We start from the raw sequence: 21,123 nt of genomic DNA, 5'->3' as shown, positions 1-21,123 counted from the left end.
GAAAACTCTGAGAAGTCACGTGATAAAGAGACCCATTAAACTTAACTCAGAAGCTCTCCCACTTATTTATGGAATCAATCATGCCTGTTTGCTTTTTCTTTTTTTCCTTGTTGTTGCAAAATTCCTAGTGACATCCTATGAAACCAGTATTTCACTTTTAAAATGCTGCCTTTGCAGTTATTACCTATCACTGTAATGGGGATAAATTTTCAGCTAAGAATGGGACACAAAGGGATATGCGTGAGGGGATGGGAAAATCAAGAGAAGGATAAAGTATGTTGAGGGTGACCCGGGGAGGGCCCCCAAACACAATTTGACAGTTTTGCTCAGGGCCAGCCATGGTTCTCATTTCAGACATGATTTTGACTGTGTTTTCCTGCTTCCAAAGCCCAGTTGTTATCAAGTGATAGAATCAGATTGGAAGTCGAATTTGCATCTTCATCTTATCTTGAATTGTCTGGTGTAGGGAGGAAAGAAAGGGAACACTTGGACAACATTTGCTCAGATGGATGTGAGAAGAGGAAGGAAAGGAGAAGGGGATGGCAGGGAAACAAAGGTATGTAGGAGGTAGGACATTAATGATAGAAGGAAATGGACAGGATGGAGGAAAGAGAGAAAGTAAAGGGCTTGACAGGTCAAGCAGATGCTAACAAACTCTCCCTCCTAAGCCAACAATAAAATAATAACTGGGACAGGAGCCTTCCTTAAAGGTATAAATAGCTCCTTCTATCCCCTTGGTAGCAGGTACTTATTCCTACATGTAGGGTTCTGCCATTGGACCTCTTGCTGCCCATGGGTCTGCATTTCCCCAAGCTGTTGGTAGGGCCCAGTATGAGATCCTAGTAGTGGTCTGCTGCTTTAGAAAATATGACGGTGGTTAATTTAAAGCACAAGGCTAGCAATAGAGAAGGGCCTAGGTGTTGTGCAAAAGCCAGAGTGGAGAGGGGCTGGGAAGGGGCTTCCTCTTACCCGGGGTTGTCAGAGGTTTCACTTCTTGCATGCAGAGCAACTAGGAGATCTTTGGCAAGCTAAGGCAGCTTAGAATATTAGAAGCTGAAAGCAAGATATGCAACACATTTGGGAGTTTCTCTCTCATGCTGAAGAATAAAATGAACTGATTCCTCTACGAGGGTACCTTTCAATTTCTTGTCAGTATCCATGTAAAAGTCATGTAAAAACCTTAAATGTTTTTTATAACTTACAAATATTATATATTATTAAAAAGTCGCAGCATGTATGGGATGAAACAGGGGTTAAGGCAATAGGACAGCTCCCTTTACAAGAATTCAAAATCTTCACATTGCTGTTCCATGGCGAACCTACATCAGAAAAGAGATTCTTCCCGGGACAAGGCTATGTTCTGGGACAGTGCCTGGAATTCATTAATAAATACATTTTATATAAATCTGTACTCAGGGAAAATGGTTAAAATGATATGCCTATCCTCATGGAGTGGGAACCCTCATGTAGACAATGCTACTGGCTGGGATGGTGGACCAAGCCTCTCAGAGTAACGCTCCTATCTGATACAATAGGGACTGCAGGGACCCAGGGCATGAGCCTACAGTCCTCCGCATCAGAATCAGGTGTCTAGCTGGTCCTGGGCATAGAAATTACTTCAGATCTTTCATTCCTTTGCATAAATCAGAAAATCACCAGAACATACATCCCCCTCTGAAATAAAGGACATATTAAAAAATTACTGGATGAATGTTTCCATATGTTTTGTGAGCATGTGGGGGAAAAGTACTGGCGCAGTGGGTATTTGTGTTTACGTTACTGACACCATTTCTCTGAGTGTGTTACATAATTATGATGGTTTGAATTGTTTGAATGGAATAGCATGATTACCCATGGTATTGCACGTCTCCAATTCCAAATAAACACAATGGCAAAAACTAGACAAAAATGCAGAAAGAATAGTAAGTCACACAATGTCACTGAAGTCATGCAGAGAGGAAAAAAAAAAGAATAAAAAATGGGCAAGCAACAGACACCATAAATGTAAAGAAGCCAGTGCATACAATTCCAAAATCATTCTTACCTTCTTCAGTCATTGTGTCATAATATTTTAGTTTTCCATATGATCCAAGTTCTACAACATCACAGTAAAAGACACAAAGATAAGGAACGAGCTATAATGCAAGAACTTTGTTTTTACACATTTTTAATTAATCAGATTCAGAGTTATACTGTCAAATTTTGCAATCGTAACTATATGGAGATGTGCAAACACGGGCCATGTGGCAGACAGCTTTCACGGCCCATTTTCAGAAATCACTTTAAATATATTATGCTTCTGGGGGTAGAGTGTGCCCTGCATTACAGAATAGGGCACAGTTATCTTAACATCCAATGAAACAGAGTATTTGGCAAAGATAACTTCACCCCAGGTCTATTGTAACCCTGTAATTTTTATAGAGGCGACACTCCGAAAGAAAGGGACTGAATAAGGACAACGTCCAGGCTCATGGAAGCTTGCAGACACTGTGATTCCTTGCCACAGAACAGCAGTTCAAGAAGTTTATTTCACAGCTTTTCTCCAACAGAACCATTTCCTAGAGAAAAAGGATGGCTACCTAGGAAAATCTAACATGAAAAACCATGTTCTAAACTTCCCTTTCTCTTCTTCTGTTTTAGACAGACAACACAGAGTGCTCTGGGAGGAAAAAGGAGGCATGTTCCCAGGGAAGACCACCAGCTCAGATAGGTGACAGGGCAGCCATAGCTCCAGGACTAAGGCATTGGCGGCTGCTGTGTAAACAGCAGGAGGCAGGGCAAGGACCAGCAGCTCCTCCTCTGTGTACAGATCATCAGTGGACTCACCCTGTAATGGAAACCCCTGGCAGAATGTGAGCTGTTTTGAGTGAGCTGGTGGGAGTGGCAGCTGCAGTTGAGGGGAGAGAAGGAGTGGGATACACCATTTCTGTTTTCTTCAGTTTTAAAATAGCAAATTTTATCGTTGTTTGTCTGAAAATTCTAGATTGTTTTAAGCAATTTTGTGAGCAGGTTAAAAATATATTTTCTGGTCATAACACCACTCTCCCAATACACTTCAAGACATTAATTAGACTCAAGAGATAGTCCTGTAAGATTCTGCAGAATGCTCCCACGGCCCATTAACTGGGCCAGCTGCTGGGAATCCTCATATGAATAAACTTAAAATTGATGGGTTTTGTGTGCAAGATGAACGATCTAGCTTAAAATGCAATAATAAATATTCTTGTATTTCATATTTATATGATACATCATTTACACATTTTTTCATGTGCCTAGATTTCTATCTAAAATTGTTTTAATACACCAGTACAAAATTATGTCTTGGGGAAAAAAATCACATGTTTATGTTTCTACGAAGAGCTGCCTATTCTGGCTTTTCTTGGATACATTACAAAAGATGCAGGTGCTTCAAAAAGAAATTGAATTTTGCGTAAATTGAAAGAAAATTTTTTTCATGACTTCTGGGGACTGCCATCAGTGAAAAAAAAATATACATACATGTATATATATGTATATATATATTCTGGTATTTTAAGAACAGTATTATATATTTGACATTGCACAAGTTTGGAATTCTTAGATGACCTAAATACCTTCATAAATATAAAACACATAAATATAAAACATACGTTCATAGTGGCTTCACACATAATATATGTGTTTGCATGTGAGTAATCTTGGAGTAGATTAACAAATCATATCAGCCAACTAATTGTTTTGTGACCTCTCTTCCTTCCCTGAGGTGGAATAAGCAGCTGGCATTCTCTACCATTTGCTCAGCAAACAGAATGTGGGTGGCTCTGTGTTTGCAAAGTTGCATGTAAACTATATTCTACACAGTGACGATACACCATTGCATTTTTATGGATCCATTTTTGTAGACGCAAACCTCTGTATGCACACACTTATTTTCACGTATCAATCCCAACTGTCAAATATCTGCTTGTGGCAGATGATATTATTTCTCACCTCATATCTTGCAGAATCAGGTATAAATCAATACACTTATATTGTTTAATTATCATTGTATTTGTACATAGTTGGAATTGGAACTGTTCATATCGGACAAAGCTCACACATTCTCGACAACGTGGCAATGTCTAGATCGCTTCTTAGCTGCTTCCTTGGATATGATGAATGAGACTGAAGAACAAGAACTAGGCAGAACGTAACAAAAATGAGGCTAATGATGGTGGAAGAGAAGGAAGAAGAGTAGTGAAACGCTGAATAACAGCAGGTGTTGTGGCAACTCAAGGCGCAGTGAGGAAGCAGTGGAAGGGAATGGTATCTGCCCAAAGAGAACCCTGTTTACAGTTTACTGAAGAAAAGTCAGAAAAGAATGGAGATGGAAACCAGCCTGCTAGAATACAGTCTTTAGCACTAACAGCAACAGGATGGTGAGATGGTGAACTCAGCAGCAGCATCCTAAGGAGGGTTGGGCAGCATCTCCAGGAGCCACAAGGCCCTCCTCCCTGAAGCAGGGACTCAGGAGGTGCAGAAAGAGAAATGACATGCGACTAGGACAAACAGCATGCATGCATAAACCGGAGCCCATCATGCACTTGGCTGGGGTCCTACAGCCCATGATGCCTCCTGGAAAGTAGCCTTGCCCACTGCCTATTGATAGCCTGTGGCAAGACCTAGTCTTGCTGAGAGGACCCGGGAGGCACTCACCTGCACAGGAACGTGGCTTGCGACCAGCACACTCCCCATAATGAATAACCAAGGCACTTTGAACATAACTGGATTAGGATTCAAACTGGGGCTAATCCAAGGTTAATTTTTTGGGGGATAGGAGGAAAGAAGTAAGGGAGTTCAAGAGTCTATTACTTAACATCATCTAGCACTGTTCGCTGTATCAGTGAAGCAAGAGGCAGCTAGGATTGGAAGAGCCATACATCACCTGTGAATGTCATTCTGGGTACCACCTGGTGCCTCTTCTCTATAACATTTCTCTAAGAAGCCACACAGATGGAGAAGAAATTCCAGAACCCTGTGGTCGGTGTTTGAGATGAGCCTGTAATCCGATTGTAAATGCTGCCCATTACGAGAATCACACTTGCTTTCATGCCACCGTGGTGGAGCCCATGTCACTGAGCTGTGATGATCCCATGACCAGTTTTCTCCCGTATGTATATTACTACCCCTCTAACTCTGTATCACACTAGCCAAAAGAGTGACTTTTTGTTTTGTTTTAAATTTTACTTTGGGGAGGAATGAAGGTTGCCCATAGATGTAACAATTCCCAGTTACCTCACAGGGACAGATCTCAATTATGGAAAATATGGTGAAAGTCCTGAAAGTTAGGTTACGATCACAGAGGGAGATGCCAATATAATTATGTAGGAATTATCATCCTCGAACAGTGAACGATAATGTGTGGTCATTACTGTGGATCATGCAGATGGTTCATAATGAAATGCCCAAGCAAGTCCCCAGATTCTGCAACTTCTTATAAATTTGCCACCTCATTTTCAGCCTTGCTTCTCTGTGGTGTTGCTTAGCAATATCAGTGGTTACTGATTTCTGTCCTGTGAGGAGCTGACTCAGGCCATATTTCACCTTATTTTACATGCTCTGGATGATCAAGCAAGAAAAATGAGACCTAGATGTGCTGTTCTGCTGCTGTCCTTTTGAGGTGGGCTGGGGAGGGGGAGAGTGTAGGATAGAATATGCAGGTTTCTGAAAAGGATTTTTAAAGAAAAACAATAAGCAACTTAGACAAGAGAATCAACCCAAAACAATCTGCCTTTTATGAGTATCGTTTTGAGAAGTGAAGCCAGCTGGACTTCCTGGGTCGTGTGGGGACTTGGAGAACTTTTCTGTCTAGCAAGAGGATTGTAAAACGCACCAATCAGCACTCTGTAGCTAGCAAGGGGATTGTAAAATGCACCAATCAGTGTTCTGTAAAAATGCACCAATCCGCGCTCTGTAGCCAGCAAGGGGATTGTAAAATGCACCAATCAGTGCTCTGTAAAATCGCACCAATCAGCGTTCTGTAAAATGCACCAATTAGTGCTCTGTAAAACACACCAATCAGTAGGGTCCTAAAAGTAGCCAACTGCAGGGAAGATTGAAAAAAGAGCATTCTGAAAGGACAGAAATGGAACATGGGAGGGGACAAATAAGGGAATAAAAGCTGACCACCCCAGCCAGCAGCAGCAACCCACTTGGGTCCCCTTCTATGCTGTGGAAGCTTTGTTCTTTTGCTTTTCACAATAAATCTTGCTGCTGCTCACTCTTTGGGTCCGTGCCATCTTTAAGAGCTGTAACACTCACCACGAAGGTCCGCGGCTCCATTCTTGAAGTCAGAGAGACCACGAACCCACTGGAAAGAACCAACTCTGGATACATTTCTACTGCGTAATTGAAAATCTCAATAACAATCTTAAGATAATTGTAAACACTGACACTTTGTTAGAATTTTTTTTTCCTTTTTCACAAAGTCCAGGAGATAAGTGATGATATAGCATGAGGGTTGCATATATAGTTTGGAGCCTTACAGACCTTGACTTGACCACTGGGTCTGCCACTTGCTAGCCATGAGACCTTGGGCAAGTTACCGAATTACCGAATGTCTTTGAGACTTAGTTCTCACACTTATGCAAATAAGAAAAATACTAGTGGTATTCTAGAATTGTGATGAGAATTACAGGTGCTTAACCTGTAACTGACAGATAATATTCACTAAATATATGGTAGGTGTTATTATGACTTTAGTGCATCAGTTGGTTTTCCTTCAAATTAGTCAGGAAGCTCCCATACATACTACTCTTCTGATCTTCAAAAATCAGAGTGAACTTCAGTATCAAGAGACCTTATCATTATAATGCAGAACAAGGAGATCTTGTAGCACAGTGGAAATTTTGGAGTCAATAGTTATGGGTTCTAATCCAGACTTTGTAGTAAGATAGCCTTTCAAAACCTTAGTTTCCTCATCTGTAAAATGGGGCTTATTCTAGTACCTCCCTCAATATGTTGTTGTAAGGAGCTTTGTGTTATGCCTGGAACATTGGAAGTGCTCAAGCTCATACATATAGAACCCATCATTCTATGATTGGGCCAAAATCTAGTAAGTGATGAGTTGTCCAGACTAAGATAATATGTCACAAGTGACCACCCAGGATTTGAACCTTGTTTCTAACATCCTTTTCACAAGTTTATACTGGAGAAGAAACAGGTAAAAAGAGAATGACAAAAATAATGACCAATGATGTCATGCCAAAGGAAGTCTATGAATGTCATTTATATTCTTTTGTATGATCTAACATCAGGTACATTGAGACCTGATGTCAGTTACATTGGTATTATTTAAAGAATGTACAACTCAGAGAAAGAAATAACATAAAGATCATTAGGTTTTGGTTTTTGAAAGGGAAGCTCAAAAGGGACTTCAGCTGTTTAGGAAAGTGGTATTACCCAGTGGTTAAAAGAGTGGGTTCTGGGGTCTAACAATCCTGGGTTTGAACCCAACTCTATCAGTTTCTACCCGTGTGGTCTTGGGTAAGTCATTTAGCTACTCTAAACTTCAATGTCCTTATCTGTAATATGGTTATAATAAAAGTTCTTATCTTATAGGATTGATGTAGAAAATAAATAAGTTAATCTGTATAAAATGCTTAGCCCAGTGTCTGGCAGGCGCATGGTAAATATTCAATAAATATTAGTTATTCCTGTTGTCACTATTATTGCCTCCACACGCATCAATTCAGAGTTCGAGCTGAATATTCAACATTTTCTCTGGTCCCTTTTTCAGCTGTAGTTTGAAGGGAAAAAATAATATTAAAGATAGTGAAAAAATATGATTTGAATAGCAAGGGACATAGAATATCTGAAACCATCCATGCAACAGTTGGAATTCATTTCTAATTTCAGAAAATCTGTTTGAGCTCTTCTAATAGAGTATTTCTAAAATATGTTCTTAATTTTTTGTGGCGGTAGGTGGATGGGGGGTTACGAAACTAACATTTTCGTTAATGACATCTATCATCTTGGGTACATTTTTGCATGTCTATAAATTGAAAGATTACATTTACAAAATCAAGCAAAAGGTACTTTCTCATCAAATCCTATCAATTCTGGGCTGGGGGTTACAAACACGATTATTACCCACTCTTAGAAGTGGCAAAATATTCCATTATCTTCCTCTGCTTTTTTTTTTTTTTTTTTTTTAAAGGATTTATGAAGTGCTGTGTACAGATAGGCCTGTTGGTTTCTTTCATAGAAACAGGAGCTTGGTTATATTACATGTGACTAAGGTCCACAGGGTGAGGGGAGGGAGGGGGGCACTAAGGTGATGCTGATGCTTCTGTAAGCCACACTCACAATCCAACCAGCCACAAAGTCTAATTCCACCCCTAAATACCTTCAATTCTGTCTTTTCGGCTCCATTTCCACTGCCCTGGCCTTTGTCTGAGGCTTTGCCTAGACTACTGCAATGGTCTTATTTTTACGCTTCTTCCCTAATCTTTCTTACGACGTGTCTACCCCCAGCACCTTTCACCTGTCTTTCTCATCGTTATCAAGGTAATCATTGCTAAACACAAAGTGAAAATACAACACCTCTCAATCCTGCACATACTGTGATTTTGTGTTGGAATTTTACTATGTCTCCTAATTTACTGAATCTTTCAGAACCCCGTTGAGGTTCCCTCCTCCATGCAGCATTCCTGAATGCCTCCATCCCTAACATTAAGTCACTTTCCTCCTGTGTGTCTGTTCCAACTGTACACTTTTGTTGTTGTGCTCATCTCATCAAATGTACCTTAACCTACTTGTTTTCTGCCCTTTAAGGCAAAGAGTCATTGTACTCATTTTGTTAATTTCAGCACCCAGCAGAGTAAATGGGCACTCCATATGCATTCAACAAATGCTGCTAAGTTGAATTAAATATCTATTTAAAGTGCTCTGTTAATTTTCCTCACCCTTATTACCTTTGGTACTGACACCTATGATTCTTTCCATTTTAGTGTTCTAATTCCACAGCTTCAACTATTCTGGCTTATAGTGTCTCTATGGGGAGGAAGCCCCATAGGGGTGGTCTTGACTCTTGGAATCCCCTTCATTGCTTCAGTGAAGTAGGAGGACTTACATCACGCAAAAGAGCCATCAGGAGAGTCCTCAGCACACAAAAGACAAAATAGTAGCACTGTCTTTAAAAAATGGAGATGGAAAATACTGGTGCACAGAATAGATGCTGCATGCTGGCTAGAGAACAACTTGGATATACTCCTGGATCCCATCTTGCGGCCTGGCTGGATTCAGTGGTTTTTGCTAGGCAGAGAGAATCAGTGCTAATTTATATCCAGCTATTGGGTCAGCAAAGCTGAGTTTCTACCCTCTGGTGCATGAAAGCATCCAACAATATTAGAAAAATATCCAAGGGAGGAGAGGAAAACCAGTAAAATGAAAAAAAAAATTAAACTCCAGCCATCCAAGAAGGGAAAAAGGCAAGAGATAAGAGAAATATGAGAGGGTAAGGGAATTTGAGAACACAATGAAATTAAGGGAAAAAGGACTAAAAGACATAAAATTAATGCCACTGATGTGACAGTAATTCAAGGTAAAAATGATCCTTACAATGATATATTCTATACTACAGTATTGTCTGGCATGTTATTTTCCTGAATACTTGGTTCTTTACCACAATAGAAACAATCACCCCAAATTATGAATAATTTACGGGAATAAATTTAAAGTAGAATGTTCATACAATCCTTTGTTGTAAGTATAAATCCATGTACCATTACTCCTATTAAATACTAGACTGTATAAGTAGGATTACATAAGTCAGTTTAAAATCCAGGATGCAAAGAAAGGGTGGAAGATTAAGATATCTTTCCCAAATAGTTATGCACCTTAGATTAAATAGCAAATGCCTGCCAGTAAACCAGAGATTTGGTTACGCAGGAGGAGCTAGGGCATGCCATTATCTTTTGACCCCCAAGTGACACCCAAGGGGTGGCCTAAGAATGTTTCACCAGAATTAAAAAATTAATAGAGAGAGTAGATGCTTCTGTAGATTTTTATCAATATATTGGAAAGATACATTTTTTAGTCTGCTGAACACCTATGGACCCCAGGTAGAATTTTTTTCAAGTCTGCACAATAGCTATGAACCCAAATGAAATCTAGCCTTTTGGAAGGAAATGAGTTAAGTATCATGCCACATGATTTCCTTCTCATTGTACAAAGGACAGGAGAACTCTGTAAATACAGAGACTATAATTATGCAGCTTTGGGATAACTTTTGCTCAATGAGAAGCTGATGAATAGAAAATCGGTTCCCATGTTATCTTATAGATAGGTATACCAGGACCTGAAGATATGGCACATGGTAAATAGGCTTCTTTTTGAGGAAAGAAAATATAGTAAAGATAATTCAAGGTCTTATGATTGAACCACTGAAAGCTGTCTAAAATTTTGATGGCTCCAAGAAAAAATGAACAACTGACAGCAACTTATTTGGCAAATGCCTACAGTGAACTAATGACGTGGCAAGCACTGTTCTATGTGCCCTACAAATAGCATTCCATTGCATACACTTAACAGCCCACGACAGATAGCATTATCTTTCCTATTTTACAAAGGAGGAAGCTGAGTTACAGAGAAGTTAAGTAACTTGCCCAGGGGCACACAGCTAGTAAGAGGCAGAACTGGGGTTCAAACCAAGGTGGCTGGCTCCTCATTGTGTCTGCTCAGTAATTAACTCTGCTACTCCTCCCAAGAATCTGATGGGAAGAGGTCACCATGCACACCCCAAGCAGGGTAGAGAAGGGTTTTTCTAAATGGGCACATTGTGTGATGTCACCTTTGAACTCCTAGAATCAGCTCTTCATGGTCTAATCCTCACTAGCATTGGCAAGATGGGGTTTAGCTCTCAGGTCAAGAAAATAGTTGTAACCTATTCCAGATAGGGAACCTTGCATTACCTACTGCATCACCTATGGAAATGTGCTGCATGAAAAAAAAATCAATAACTAGATAAAAGGTTTTTTTTTCAGAAATGGCAGAGGAGAATTTTCATCATAAATAATTTTCTAAAATGAGATTGATTTACTATGGAATTTAACTCCTGCCAATACTGGTTGTTATGGCCTCAGGGCCTTAGAGTAAAAAGCAAAGCTACATTCACTATTGGTGTTTTGGGCTTAAAAGTGCTGCCATCTGGGAGGTCAAAGAGAAGTAGCCACATAGGTTACTGCAACTGCATATCTAAAGGTCAGGTTCAACAACAGCATTTAAACTGGCGTTCAGGGAGGTAACTACTCTGGGGCAAGCACTGGCTAATGTTCCCCCAGAGTCTTGTCTACAGTGGGGGCCTGTAAAGGAGAACATTCCCAGTGGGGTTACCACTTATGTCAGCTTGCAATGGAAATATGTTTCATGAATGAATATATGAACACACACACACACACACACACACACACACACACTAAACAAGTCTGAGATAGACCTGTAAACTATATAAGCAACAGTGCTCCTTGACTCTTTACAAACGTGTATGTGCACGTGTGTATAACGTATCCTCATTTGAGCCTGGGGACAACCTGTGAAGGACGGTTTGTTGTGGGTGAGAGAATTCTTTTCAATGGCTGAGGTAAAGAGGCAAGATTTGGTGGATCTGATAATGTGAAGTCAGGAGAGAAATGGATCCTGACAGCCAGTTGAGGATTGAGTTTACAATATGATCAGCATGTACACATGAGTGCTGTGGCCTGTGCAAATCCCAGATGGAAGAGCCAACTAGAAAATGTGTTCCCTAGTGTCAGAGAAAGCCGTCTCATCACGGAATGCAAGTCATTCAACCTCATCCAGTGAAGTAAGGCCCTGCTACTTATTAAACACTCAGAGGTGTCTTTAGTGTAAATGCCTTTCATTTGGGAGAAAACACCTCTGGATGCTCTCATATCACCGATGATGTTTATATAACAATATACATTTTGAATAGGAAGTCTTTGGTAAATGAAAGTGCTTCTTCACCTTCAGTGACTGCCCCCATCCTTTGGTCCCCCAGGTAATCACATCTGTGACAGCTGCTTTGTATCTCTGGGAACTCTGAGTCCTCCCTTCTGAAAGAGTTCCCTTTTGAGCATAAGTTCCAGAGGACAAAGATGAAGCTCTAATTTTATGGATACTTCATTGTCTTTTTCCTTCTTCATGATATGTTTGAGCTCAAATGCCATCAAAATCAATTTTTTTGGGCAGGGCTCAGTGGCTCACGGCTGTAATCCCAGCATATTGGGAGGCTGAGGCAGGTGGATCACCTGAGGTCAGGAGTTCGAGACCAGCCTGGCCAACATGGCGAAACCTGTCTCTACTAAAAATACAAAGATTAGCCAGACATGGTGGTGCATGCCTGTAATCATAGCTGCTCGAGAGGCTGAGGCAGGTGAATCACTTGAACCCGGGAGGTGGAGATGGCAGTGAGCCAAGATTGCACCACTGCATTCCAGCCTAGGTGATAGACTGAGACTCTCAAAAAAAAAAAAAAAAAAAATCAATTTTTTGGCCACATACCTTTTGGCCTTTACTTCAAAGCCAACCTTTTCATTGGAGAAAGAGAGAGAGAGGGAACTTTTCTCATACTCAAAAGCAATTTCAGTAAGACAATTCACATTCCCTTATGGCTCAAATAATATTAATTTATAATGTGTACAACACAAAGAGAGATTCAGTTTCAACCATCTTTCACATTCAAATACGAGAATAATGCTTTACTATTCCCTAAAGAGAGGAGCTATTTAACTTGTCCTGTGTTTGCTCTATGAGAGGCATTAATGACCTGTTCTTCTCTATCCAGGGATTGATACTACTGTCATCTTAGTAGACCACGGCCAATAGATTGGATTTTATTTTTCTCCAGTGAAGATTTTCACTCATTTGCCTATTCACTTACCAGGCGGAGGCTGCACGCAACATCTTGGTAATATAAGCTGATCTAAAATTTAAGATAGAAAGGTTACAAAACTGCCTTTGAGAGACACCTTCTCCACTTTTTGGATAAAAGGGGCATGAAATGACTTTCTTTTGGGACCAAACAAAAATTTATGAAAGTTCATTTTGACGCTTTTTTTTTTTTTTTTTTTTTTTTTAAATAGAAGCTAAGAGAAATAAGCTCTGGTATTTGGCGAGACAAAAAGCAAACCCAGCAAGCGACAGTTTAATCTTAGTGTCAGCTTCAAGTTCACATTAAGTGTCTATGTTAAAGACTTGGAAAGCCTTTACAGAACAGACAGATGTGTGAGCATGTGTGGCCACAGATAAGAGTCCTGTGTGAGTGAAGTGCCCAGGCTCAGAAGTCAGACTTAGGAGCTGGATGACTATGAGCAAGTCATGCCACCGCTTGGAACCGCAGTTTTCTCAGAGGTAAAACATGCCTATGACTTCCCATAGCCACTGCTGAGAGAATTACATGAGGTGACTTTTGGGTGTGTGGCACAGAGTGGGTACTACAAAAATTCCACTTTCTTGTTTTACTTCTCTACCATCTCTGAGGCCCCTAGTTTACTGCACTGAAATCTCTCTCTCTCTCTCTCTCTCACACACACACACACACACACACACACACAAGCATAGACACTCGCACATCCCTAGCAACCCTCGGCAGGAGAGACTGCTAGAGTGTTAGTTCAGTGGGCAAGGAGCCACATGCCTGCTCATCTCAAAGGAACCACATTTTGGTTGGGACAATACATAGTTTGGGGTTTCCCTGAGCCAGCCGGTTCCTCTGCTCATCCAGGCTCCTCACCTCCTTCAAGAACCTGCTTTCAGAGCTCACTTTCTCCAGGAACACTTCCCTGAAGGCCCTTCCTCAGGGTTCACACAATGATCTGGATTTCCTGAGGGTCTGGCAAGCCTTGCTCGCCTGCAGCCAGTGCTCACTCTGTCCAGCGCCGTGCCTGCTGTACATCCACCAGGGCGCTTGCCATGCCAGGAGGCCACTTACATGAATGTGCGCTCTCACTGCTTCAGGAATGAGGGCCACGTCCCTTCAACTGGGTGATTCAAATGCTCCAGGAAGCCCCTCTCCTGCCCCGCTTGGTGTCTCACCAAGAGCAGTTAGTGAATCTGGCCAGGGCAGTGGTGCTTATACCCTATGGCAGCGTGCCCCTCCAGAGCCACCTCAGAGGAGACCCCAGTGGCCTCTGATCCAGCATCTTCAGCTTCCTCCTAAATACTTCAGCCAGAACATCTAAAAGCTGCTGCTTGACGATACCTCTTGATCTCTGGGGGACACATCTTTTTTGGACTTCTTTGTCGAAAGTGTTGGACACTAGGACTGAGATTGAGTTGCATTTAGAGTTTAATTTGGAGAGAACTGACATCTTTATAATAGCATTTATTTACATCTTCTATGTACTTCAGAAATGATGATTGTGATGATTTTTGCCATAAAGTTCTTAAATATTTCTTTTGGGTTAATCCTTGGTATTTTATGGTTTTGTTGCATTTGTGAGTGGGGTCTTCATTGCTTTCGTGTTTAAATAATCCTTTAGTTCAGCAGTCCCCAATGTTTTTGACACCAGGGACTGGCTTTTGTGGAAGACAATTTTTCCATGGGTGCGTGTGGGGTGAGTGGTGGTGATAGTTTCGGGATGAAACTGTTCCACTTCAGATCATCAGGCATTAGACTCTCATAAGGAGCCACAACCTAGATCCCTCACATGCACAGTTCACCATAGAGTTCACGCTCCTATGAGAACTGAATGCCTCCTCTGATCTGACAGGAGGTGAAGCTCAGGCGGTCATGCTCGCCCACTGGCTACTCACCTCCTGCTGTGTGGCCCAGTTCCTAATGGGCCATGAATTGGTACCAGTCCATAGCCTGGGGGTTGGAGACCCCTGCTTTAGTTCGATTACAGGTGCATTAGGTAAGTATTATTCCTGCTTTTATGTTTCTTAAGGTGTCTAGTGCACAAATTTGTTAAATATTGGTATTAGTAATACAACTGTTGTTATAATGAAAAAATGTAAATCAAAATTTGAATCTACACAAGGAAGGAGAAATTACTATAATTGTAGGACAGTGTGCAAGAGCCCACAGAAAATAAGTAAGAACCTTCATTTTTTTTTTGCAATTTCCTTCTCAAACTCAACACCAAATTGAGGTGGATGTTATTTTACAGGTGTTTGATTTTGTAAAAGGAATGAATGGTTAAAACAATAAACATCTTAGCATCTTGTTGCAATGGTAATTCTCTGAATGTATAAAATTAGGCCTGGGGAATGTAATAAAGGAAAGAACTAACAGTGCATCAAAGAGAAGAAAATGAAAGGCAACGAGAGAAGAACAAAGCATTTGGAAGGAAGAGAGGAACAAGGAGATGGGAGAACTCATCAGGAAGGTGTGAGGCAGACAGCAAACATTTCCCATTGCAGCAGTGACTCCAGGACTAGTGACAGATGTGTTCCATTATGCAGCAAATATTGACCAAGCACCTACGTAATAACATCATTGCTGTGCTGGTACTATACAATGGTGGCCAAACCAGATGCGATCACTATTCATAGCTGCAAGAGAACCATCAAGTAAATAGAACTTTGTTGGTCACTACAACAGAGCCCTTTGACAGGGCATGGATTAAGAAAATCTACATGGCTAGAGACATATAGTTCCCTAGCAGAAAAATTATAAAGGCAAGTACTCATTTAATTCATTTAGCAAATATGTATTGTGGCCCACTTGTGCCAGACACTGGGGATAGAGCCAAGCCTGCCCTGAGTCCTGCTCTGTCTGTTGGAGGTATAAGGGTAGAGACAGGCAGCATACAACAAATAAATATGTTCATGGGGACAAGTGTTAAGGAGAATGCAGAGCAGGGTGAGGGAGAGTGAGAACTCGGATTCACTTTCATTGTTTTGCTTCTGATATTTTCAAAAGGTTGATTGAGTAAGGCCTCTGATCAGGTGACATGTGAAGGCTGACTTGAAGGAGGGGAGACCAGGAGCCAACTGGATATCTAGAAAAAGGGGGAACATGTGTAAGGGCCCTGAGGCGGGAGTGTGCTTGGAATTTGCAAGGAGCTGCTAGGCAGTCAGAGAAGCAGAACAAGGGAAATGACATGTGAGAGAAAAGAGAGAAGGGTAGAGAAATGAGGGGACAGGAAGGAGGGGAGAGGAGGAGGGAAAGCGGGGGAGGAGGGAAAGCAGGGGAGGAGGGGAGGAAGGTGAGAGACAGGCAGAGAGAGATGAGGGAGAAGAAGGAGGGGAAGGAAGGAGAGGAAGGGGGAGAAGAGGGAAGGAGGGGTGAGAGAAGAGAAGAGAGGATGGGAGGAAGAGAGGAGGCGGGAGGGGAAAGGGGGAGGGAGGTAGAGTGGGAAGTCGCAGGGGGTCTGGGGCCACTGTAAGCTTTAGGGCTATTGCTGTTGGTGAGATGCTTTTGAGCAGAGGTGGGGCATGATTTGACTTACATTTTAGGGGAACCAGGATTCTTCTATGGACAAGTTTGGGGCGTGCCTTTTCTGGGGAAAGATTCAGGGCTACTGTGAAATAAATTGAACTCATGGTTCAGCAGACAGCCCTTCAAAAAGAGGGAAAAGGGGAACTTCCATCTCTTCCCTATAAATTGAGAACTCGAGAAGACTGGACAAAGGTTACCAGGGATGGGAAGAAGAAGGTGAACACATTTGACTCTAACTGGGCTCTGCTATGGAGTTATATAATGTGGTCCTGGGAAAATAGATTTCCCCAAATCGATCTCATCTGAGAAGCATGACACTTGTGAGGAACTGCTGATGAGAGGTGGGGGGAACAGAGAGTATTAAGCAGCAGGGCTGGCTCTGACAACCTGCATTAAAAAGCTGGCTCTACTATCCCAGGACTGTGGCTTCAGGCAGGTAAGAAAACCACTTGGGGTCTCAGTTTCTTCATCTATAAAATGAGAATAACAGATTCTCTCTCATGGGCTTGCTGAGAGAATTGAGTGAGATAATGTTTGCAAAGCACAGTACCTGGTACCTAGTTAAGTGCTCAAATGTGAAAACCAAACACTATTATTATCACTATTACTGTCTGGAGCAAGCAAGATTCCATACTGAGGTCCTTTTCTGTCATTTCTTAATAACATTTAGCATTTAACTGGCACTTATTCTCTGCCAGGCCTTGTTGTAAGTGCTTTTCATATATTAGCTCACATATTCTTCATTTGTTTCAGTTTTTTTTTTTTTAACTTAGAGACAGAGGTCTTGCTATGTTTCCCAGGCTGCTCTTGAACTCCTAGGCTCAAGTAATCCTCCTGCCTTAGCCTCCAGAGTAGCTGGGATTACAGGTGTGTGCCAACATGCCCAGTGTATATTAGCTCGTATACTATTAAAACAACCCTATGAGGTAGGTATTATTACTCTCTTTCTACAAATGAGGAGATTGAGGCACAGAGAGGGTAAACAAATCATCCAAGGTCACACAGCTAGTGAAGGACAGAGCTGGGACTAGAACCCATGGGGGTCTAGTTTCAGTCAATCCTCACTCTTATTAAATGCTGTACTAGACTACCTCTCTGCTCATTCAGTGCTCATAGTTCTTTATCAAAGACAGGAAACAAGCTGGGTATGGTGGCATGTACCTGTAGTCCCACCTACTCAGTAGGCTGAGGCGGGAGGATCACTTGAGCCCAGGACTTCAAGTCTAGCCTGGGCAACATAGCAAGACCCTGTTTCTAAAAACAAACAAAAACAACTGATAGAAAACAATTTTCATCTTGAATCACGTACGGGATCTTCTGTGTTTGGTTTCCTACTACTCAGCAGATGGAGAGAATGGCTTTGGAAACAGATCAATGTGGGTAGAGATATAACATCCATCTGGGCAGGTCACCAAGCTGCTCTGGGCCTTGGTATTTATCCATGAAGTGGGGATGATGAGATATATAAGAGACAAGTGTTCAATAAGTGGAAGCTACTATTGCCAATAGTCATAATGCTACACTTTGTTCAGTAAAAATACTACCATACAGTAGACCCTCTCTTTTTAACAACTTTGTTATCTCTTTGTTCAAGGTGGTAATTTTCACCCCTGAATTTCTAATAGTCATTTGCCTGGTGGTGACTGTGATTGATCACCAGAAAAGACTGTGGTATTCCTTTCTCTGAAGTCCTTGGGAGAAGATATATGCCTATATGCCTGCCGAACACAACCTGCCAATTCCTGTCTAGAGATGGCAGCCTGGGCTGCAGAAGCTTTAGAAGCAGTTCAAGACCACATGTTTTACAATTTTCACTTCTTTGAACTGAAACCACCAAGGCACAGGACCAGGAGGACATGAAGGAGGAGAGGGGAAGATATCACCATTTTTTCTCTATGCTCCTCTTTCCCCAAAAAAGGTCAATCCTGAACATCTTTATCCCCAGCATTCTATTTTCTTCTCCTTGTCCCAAACCAGAGGAAGAGTGAGCTTTTAAAAAACTCTCTCTGGCAAAAGAGGTTCTTCAAGTCTTCCTAAATAGAAGTGGTACTAGTAGTAGTAGTAGTAGTAGTAGTAGTAGCAGCAGTAGTAGTAGTAGTAGTAATAATAATAATAATAATAATAATAATAATAATAATAATAATAAAATCCATCCCTGGTCCAGGGATAGGTCAGAGCTCTTGTGATTTAAGCTGGTGTCTACACCAGGAGAACAAGGAATGCTGGGTTGGACATGGGGTTACACAAGGAGGCAGAGTAGCAGAAGAACTACAAACACAGACTGTGAGTCAGGCAGATATAGGTTCAAATTCTGGCCCTGCCATTTACTTCGTGTGTCACCTTGCCTTGGTGGGGCATAGAGCCATAGCCTCTTTACATGTCAGTGTCCTCTGAATGATGGAGTAGGGCTCATGGAAGGATGAAATGAGATGGTTTATATAAAGCACTCAGCATAGTGCCTGGCCTACAGTAAGTACTCTGCAAATGTTGGTTGGTGCTATCATTTTGAGACAAATGATAGGAGAAGATACTTCTCACTGCAAAAGTGCAACATCAGCATCCTTGTTTTAGGTTCATGAAGATGTACCCCTGAGCAATATAAAGGCTTGTTTAGAGAAAATGTTAAAATCAATATAGGACACTGAATTTATTAGAAAGATCAATTCAGATAGCCATCCTGTGATCTCAAAGACCAATAATTCTAGTTCCCCAAGGTTTTCTTATAAAAGAAAGAAAATATTTATTCCAACCATTCATCTGCTTTAAGCAGATTCCATCTTTTCATGAACAATGTCCTTTTCAGAGTTTTGTGTCCCTGCAAAGGCACTGCTCAGCTATGTTTGAACTGAACTTTCACTTAGGCAGGCCAACTTTGTCCCCCCCTACATAATGTGGTCTATCCAGAGCACAGCAATGAACAATGAACAGTGGAACCAATAAGCAATGTATGTCCCTGAAACAGGCTGGATTAGATCCAAGGTGGTTTCACCATGTTCTTTGTATTCCTCCCATTAAGAGGTGAAGTCTAATTTTGTCCCCATGAGTCTGGGCTGGCCTTAGTGACTGCCTGACTGATTGAATACAGTACAATTGACATCCTGGGATTTCCCAGACTAGGTCATATAAAGCCTTGAAGCTTCTGCTTGGTCTTCCTGGAAGGTTTGCTCTTGGAACCCTTAACTACCATATAAAACAAGTCTATCCACATGGAAAGGTCCTGAGACCACAGGGGGAATCAGGGGACCCAGTTGAGCCCAGCTTTCCACTGTGCCTTCTTTTGTAGGTGTTAAGCTTGAGTGAGGTCCTTTCAGACCTTCTAACCTACCCATCCACCAGCTAAATACCACCAAACGACCTCCAATGATGCCACGTGGAACAGAAAACTCACCCAGGTGATCGCTGCTCAAATTCCGAATCCACAAAATTATCAGTAATAAGATGGTGGCAGTTATAAGCCACTAAGTCCTGAGGTGCTTTGTTGTACATCAACAGATAATGAAACACAAACACTGCTGGACTCTTGTGACTCAGGCTCAGAGGCTGAACCAACCACTAATGAAGGCTTTTGGCAAGGGCTCATTCACTGGATTTAGGAAGACAACAACACCTGAGTGGCACAGATGAGACAAAGGGGAATGTGTTTCTGTAGCCCATCTGTCCTAGATGCTGTTTTCAAATGAATTTGAATACTTCCCTTTCGAACATATACCAAATGCCAGTAGTGCCAATGCACTACCCAGCCAGGTGAACACCAGTGACATGAACGAACTGTTCCTTAATGCTACAAGGAAGCTACTGACTGCAGCGTTCATGCCATCAACTTGGTGATGTAACTAGCATGCTCTTTGTTGTTAAAGGGTGACAGTTTGGCACAAGGACATGTGAATTCAAGTGATTAGATGCAAACTAAAAGAGAGATGACTATTTCTGAGAGCTGTGGGTTAATTTTTTGGCTGTTCTCGGAATGGAAAATGATTGTGAATTTTGGGGGAAAAATACCAGAGCAATCTGTTTTCTTGGCCGCCTGCTATGGAGCAATTTTAAAGCATTGAAGTGCTTTCCATATTTTCTAATCACTCAAGTCCAGAGCTGATTATGGCTCTCAGCATCTCTCAGATTCACACCACTGGAGCCTCCCACATCTTTCAGGGAGAGGTTTCACCTTGAAAGCAGGTGCCCGGATTCAGAAGGCACATCTTGCTACAGCAGGAACACAGTTTAATTGAAGCACAGCTCCACAAGGGCCAGGTGTTTTGGAAAATCACTGGTGGCCCAACTCTGAGACAACCTAGATTCACTTTCCCTTATCTCACAAAAACAAAACATAACCTCTTCTCCAAACAGAAAAAGCAAAAACAAGCCCTACCAGAAACTGAATTCTTCCAAACAAAAACCAGGAACATTTAGATTATTGAGACCTGTGGGCAAGGACATGACCGCATTCACAGGTGTGCACACACACACACACATACACACACAGTTGTATATGATTAAACATCTCTAGAAGGAGGTTCATGAAACTGGAAACTGTGGTTTCCTCTGTGGAGAACTGGGGAGCTGGAGAAAATTAGAGGGTTGATGAAGGAAGAAGACATTTTTTTTTCACCTTAACCTTTGGAATATTTTGAATTTTTAAAAATCGTATATTGTGTTACTTTTCAAAATAATGAAGTAGAATAATTCCAAACCTGCATATGGCAATTAAGATGTGCTAGGCTGTG

At 41.5% G+C, this 21,123-nt stretch overlaps 1 protein-coding gene across 6 annotated transcripts in view; it reads right to left on the bottom strand.

Annotated features, from left to right (window-relative positions):
- Positions 1-21,123, bottom strand: part of SLC24A2 (solute carrier family 24 member 2) — a 288,482-nt gene that overhangs the window by 74,021 nt on the left and 193,338 nt on the right. For 5 of the 6 annotated variants that reach the window (XM_055294137.2, XM_063609090.1, XM_055294140.2 and 2 more), the window contains exon 5: positions 2,045-2,095. The exons of the other annotated variant lie outside the window; for it this stretch is intronic. In XM_055294137.2, the coding sequence (XP_055150112.1) occupies positions 2,045-2,095 (51 nt within the window). The remainder of the gene's footprint in view (positions 1-2,044; positions 2,096-21,123) is intronic. 6 annotated transcript variants of the gene reach the window in all.

Source organism: Symphalangus syndactylus, chromosome 9, assembly GCF_028878055.3.
Source record: "Symphalangus syndactylus isolate Jambi chromosome 9, NHGRI_mSymSyn1-v2.1_pri, whole genome shotgun sequence".
NCBI lineage: Eukaryota > Metazoa > Chordata > Mammalia > Primates > Hylobatidae > Symphalangus > Symphalangus syndactylus.
Note: the sequence above shows the minus strand (reverse complement) of the source record. Positions and strands in the feature narration are given on the sequence as shown.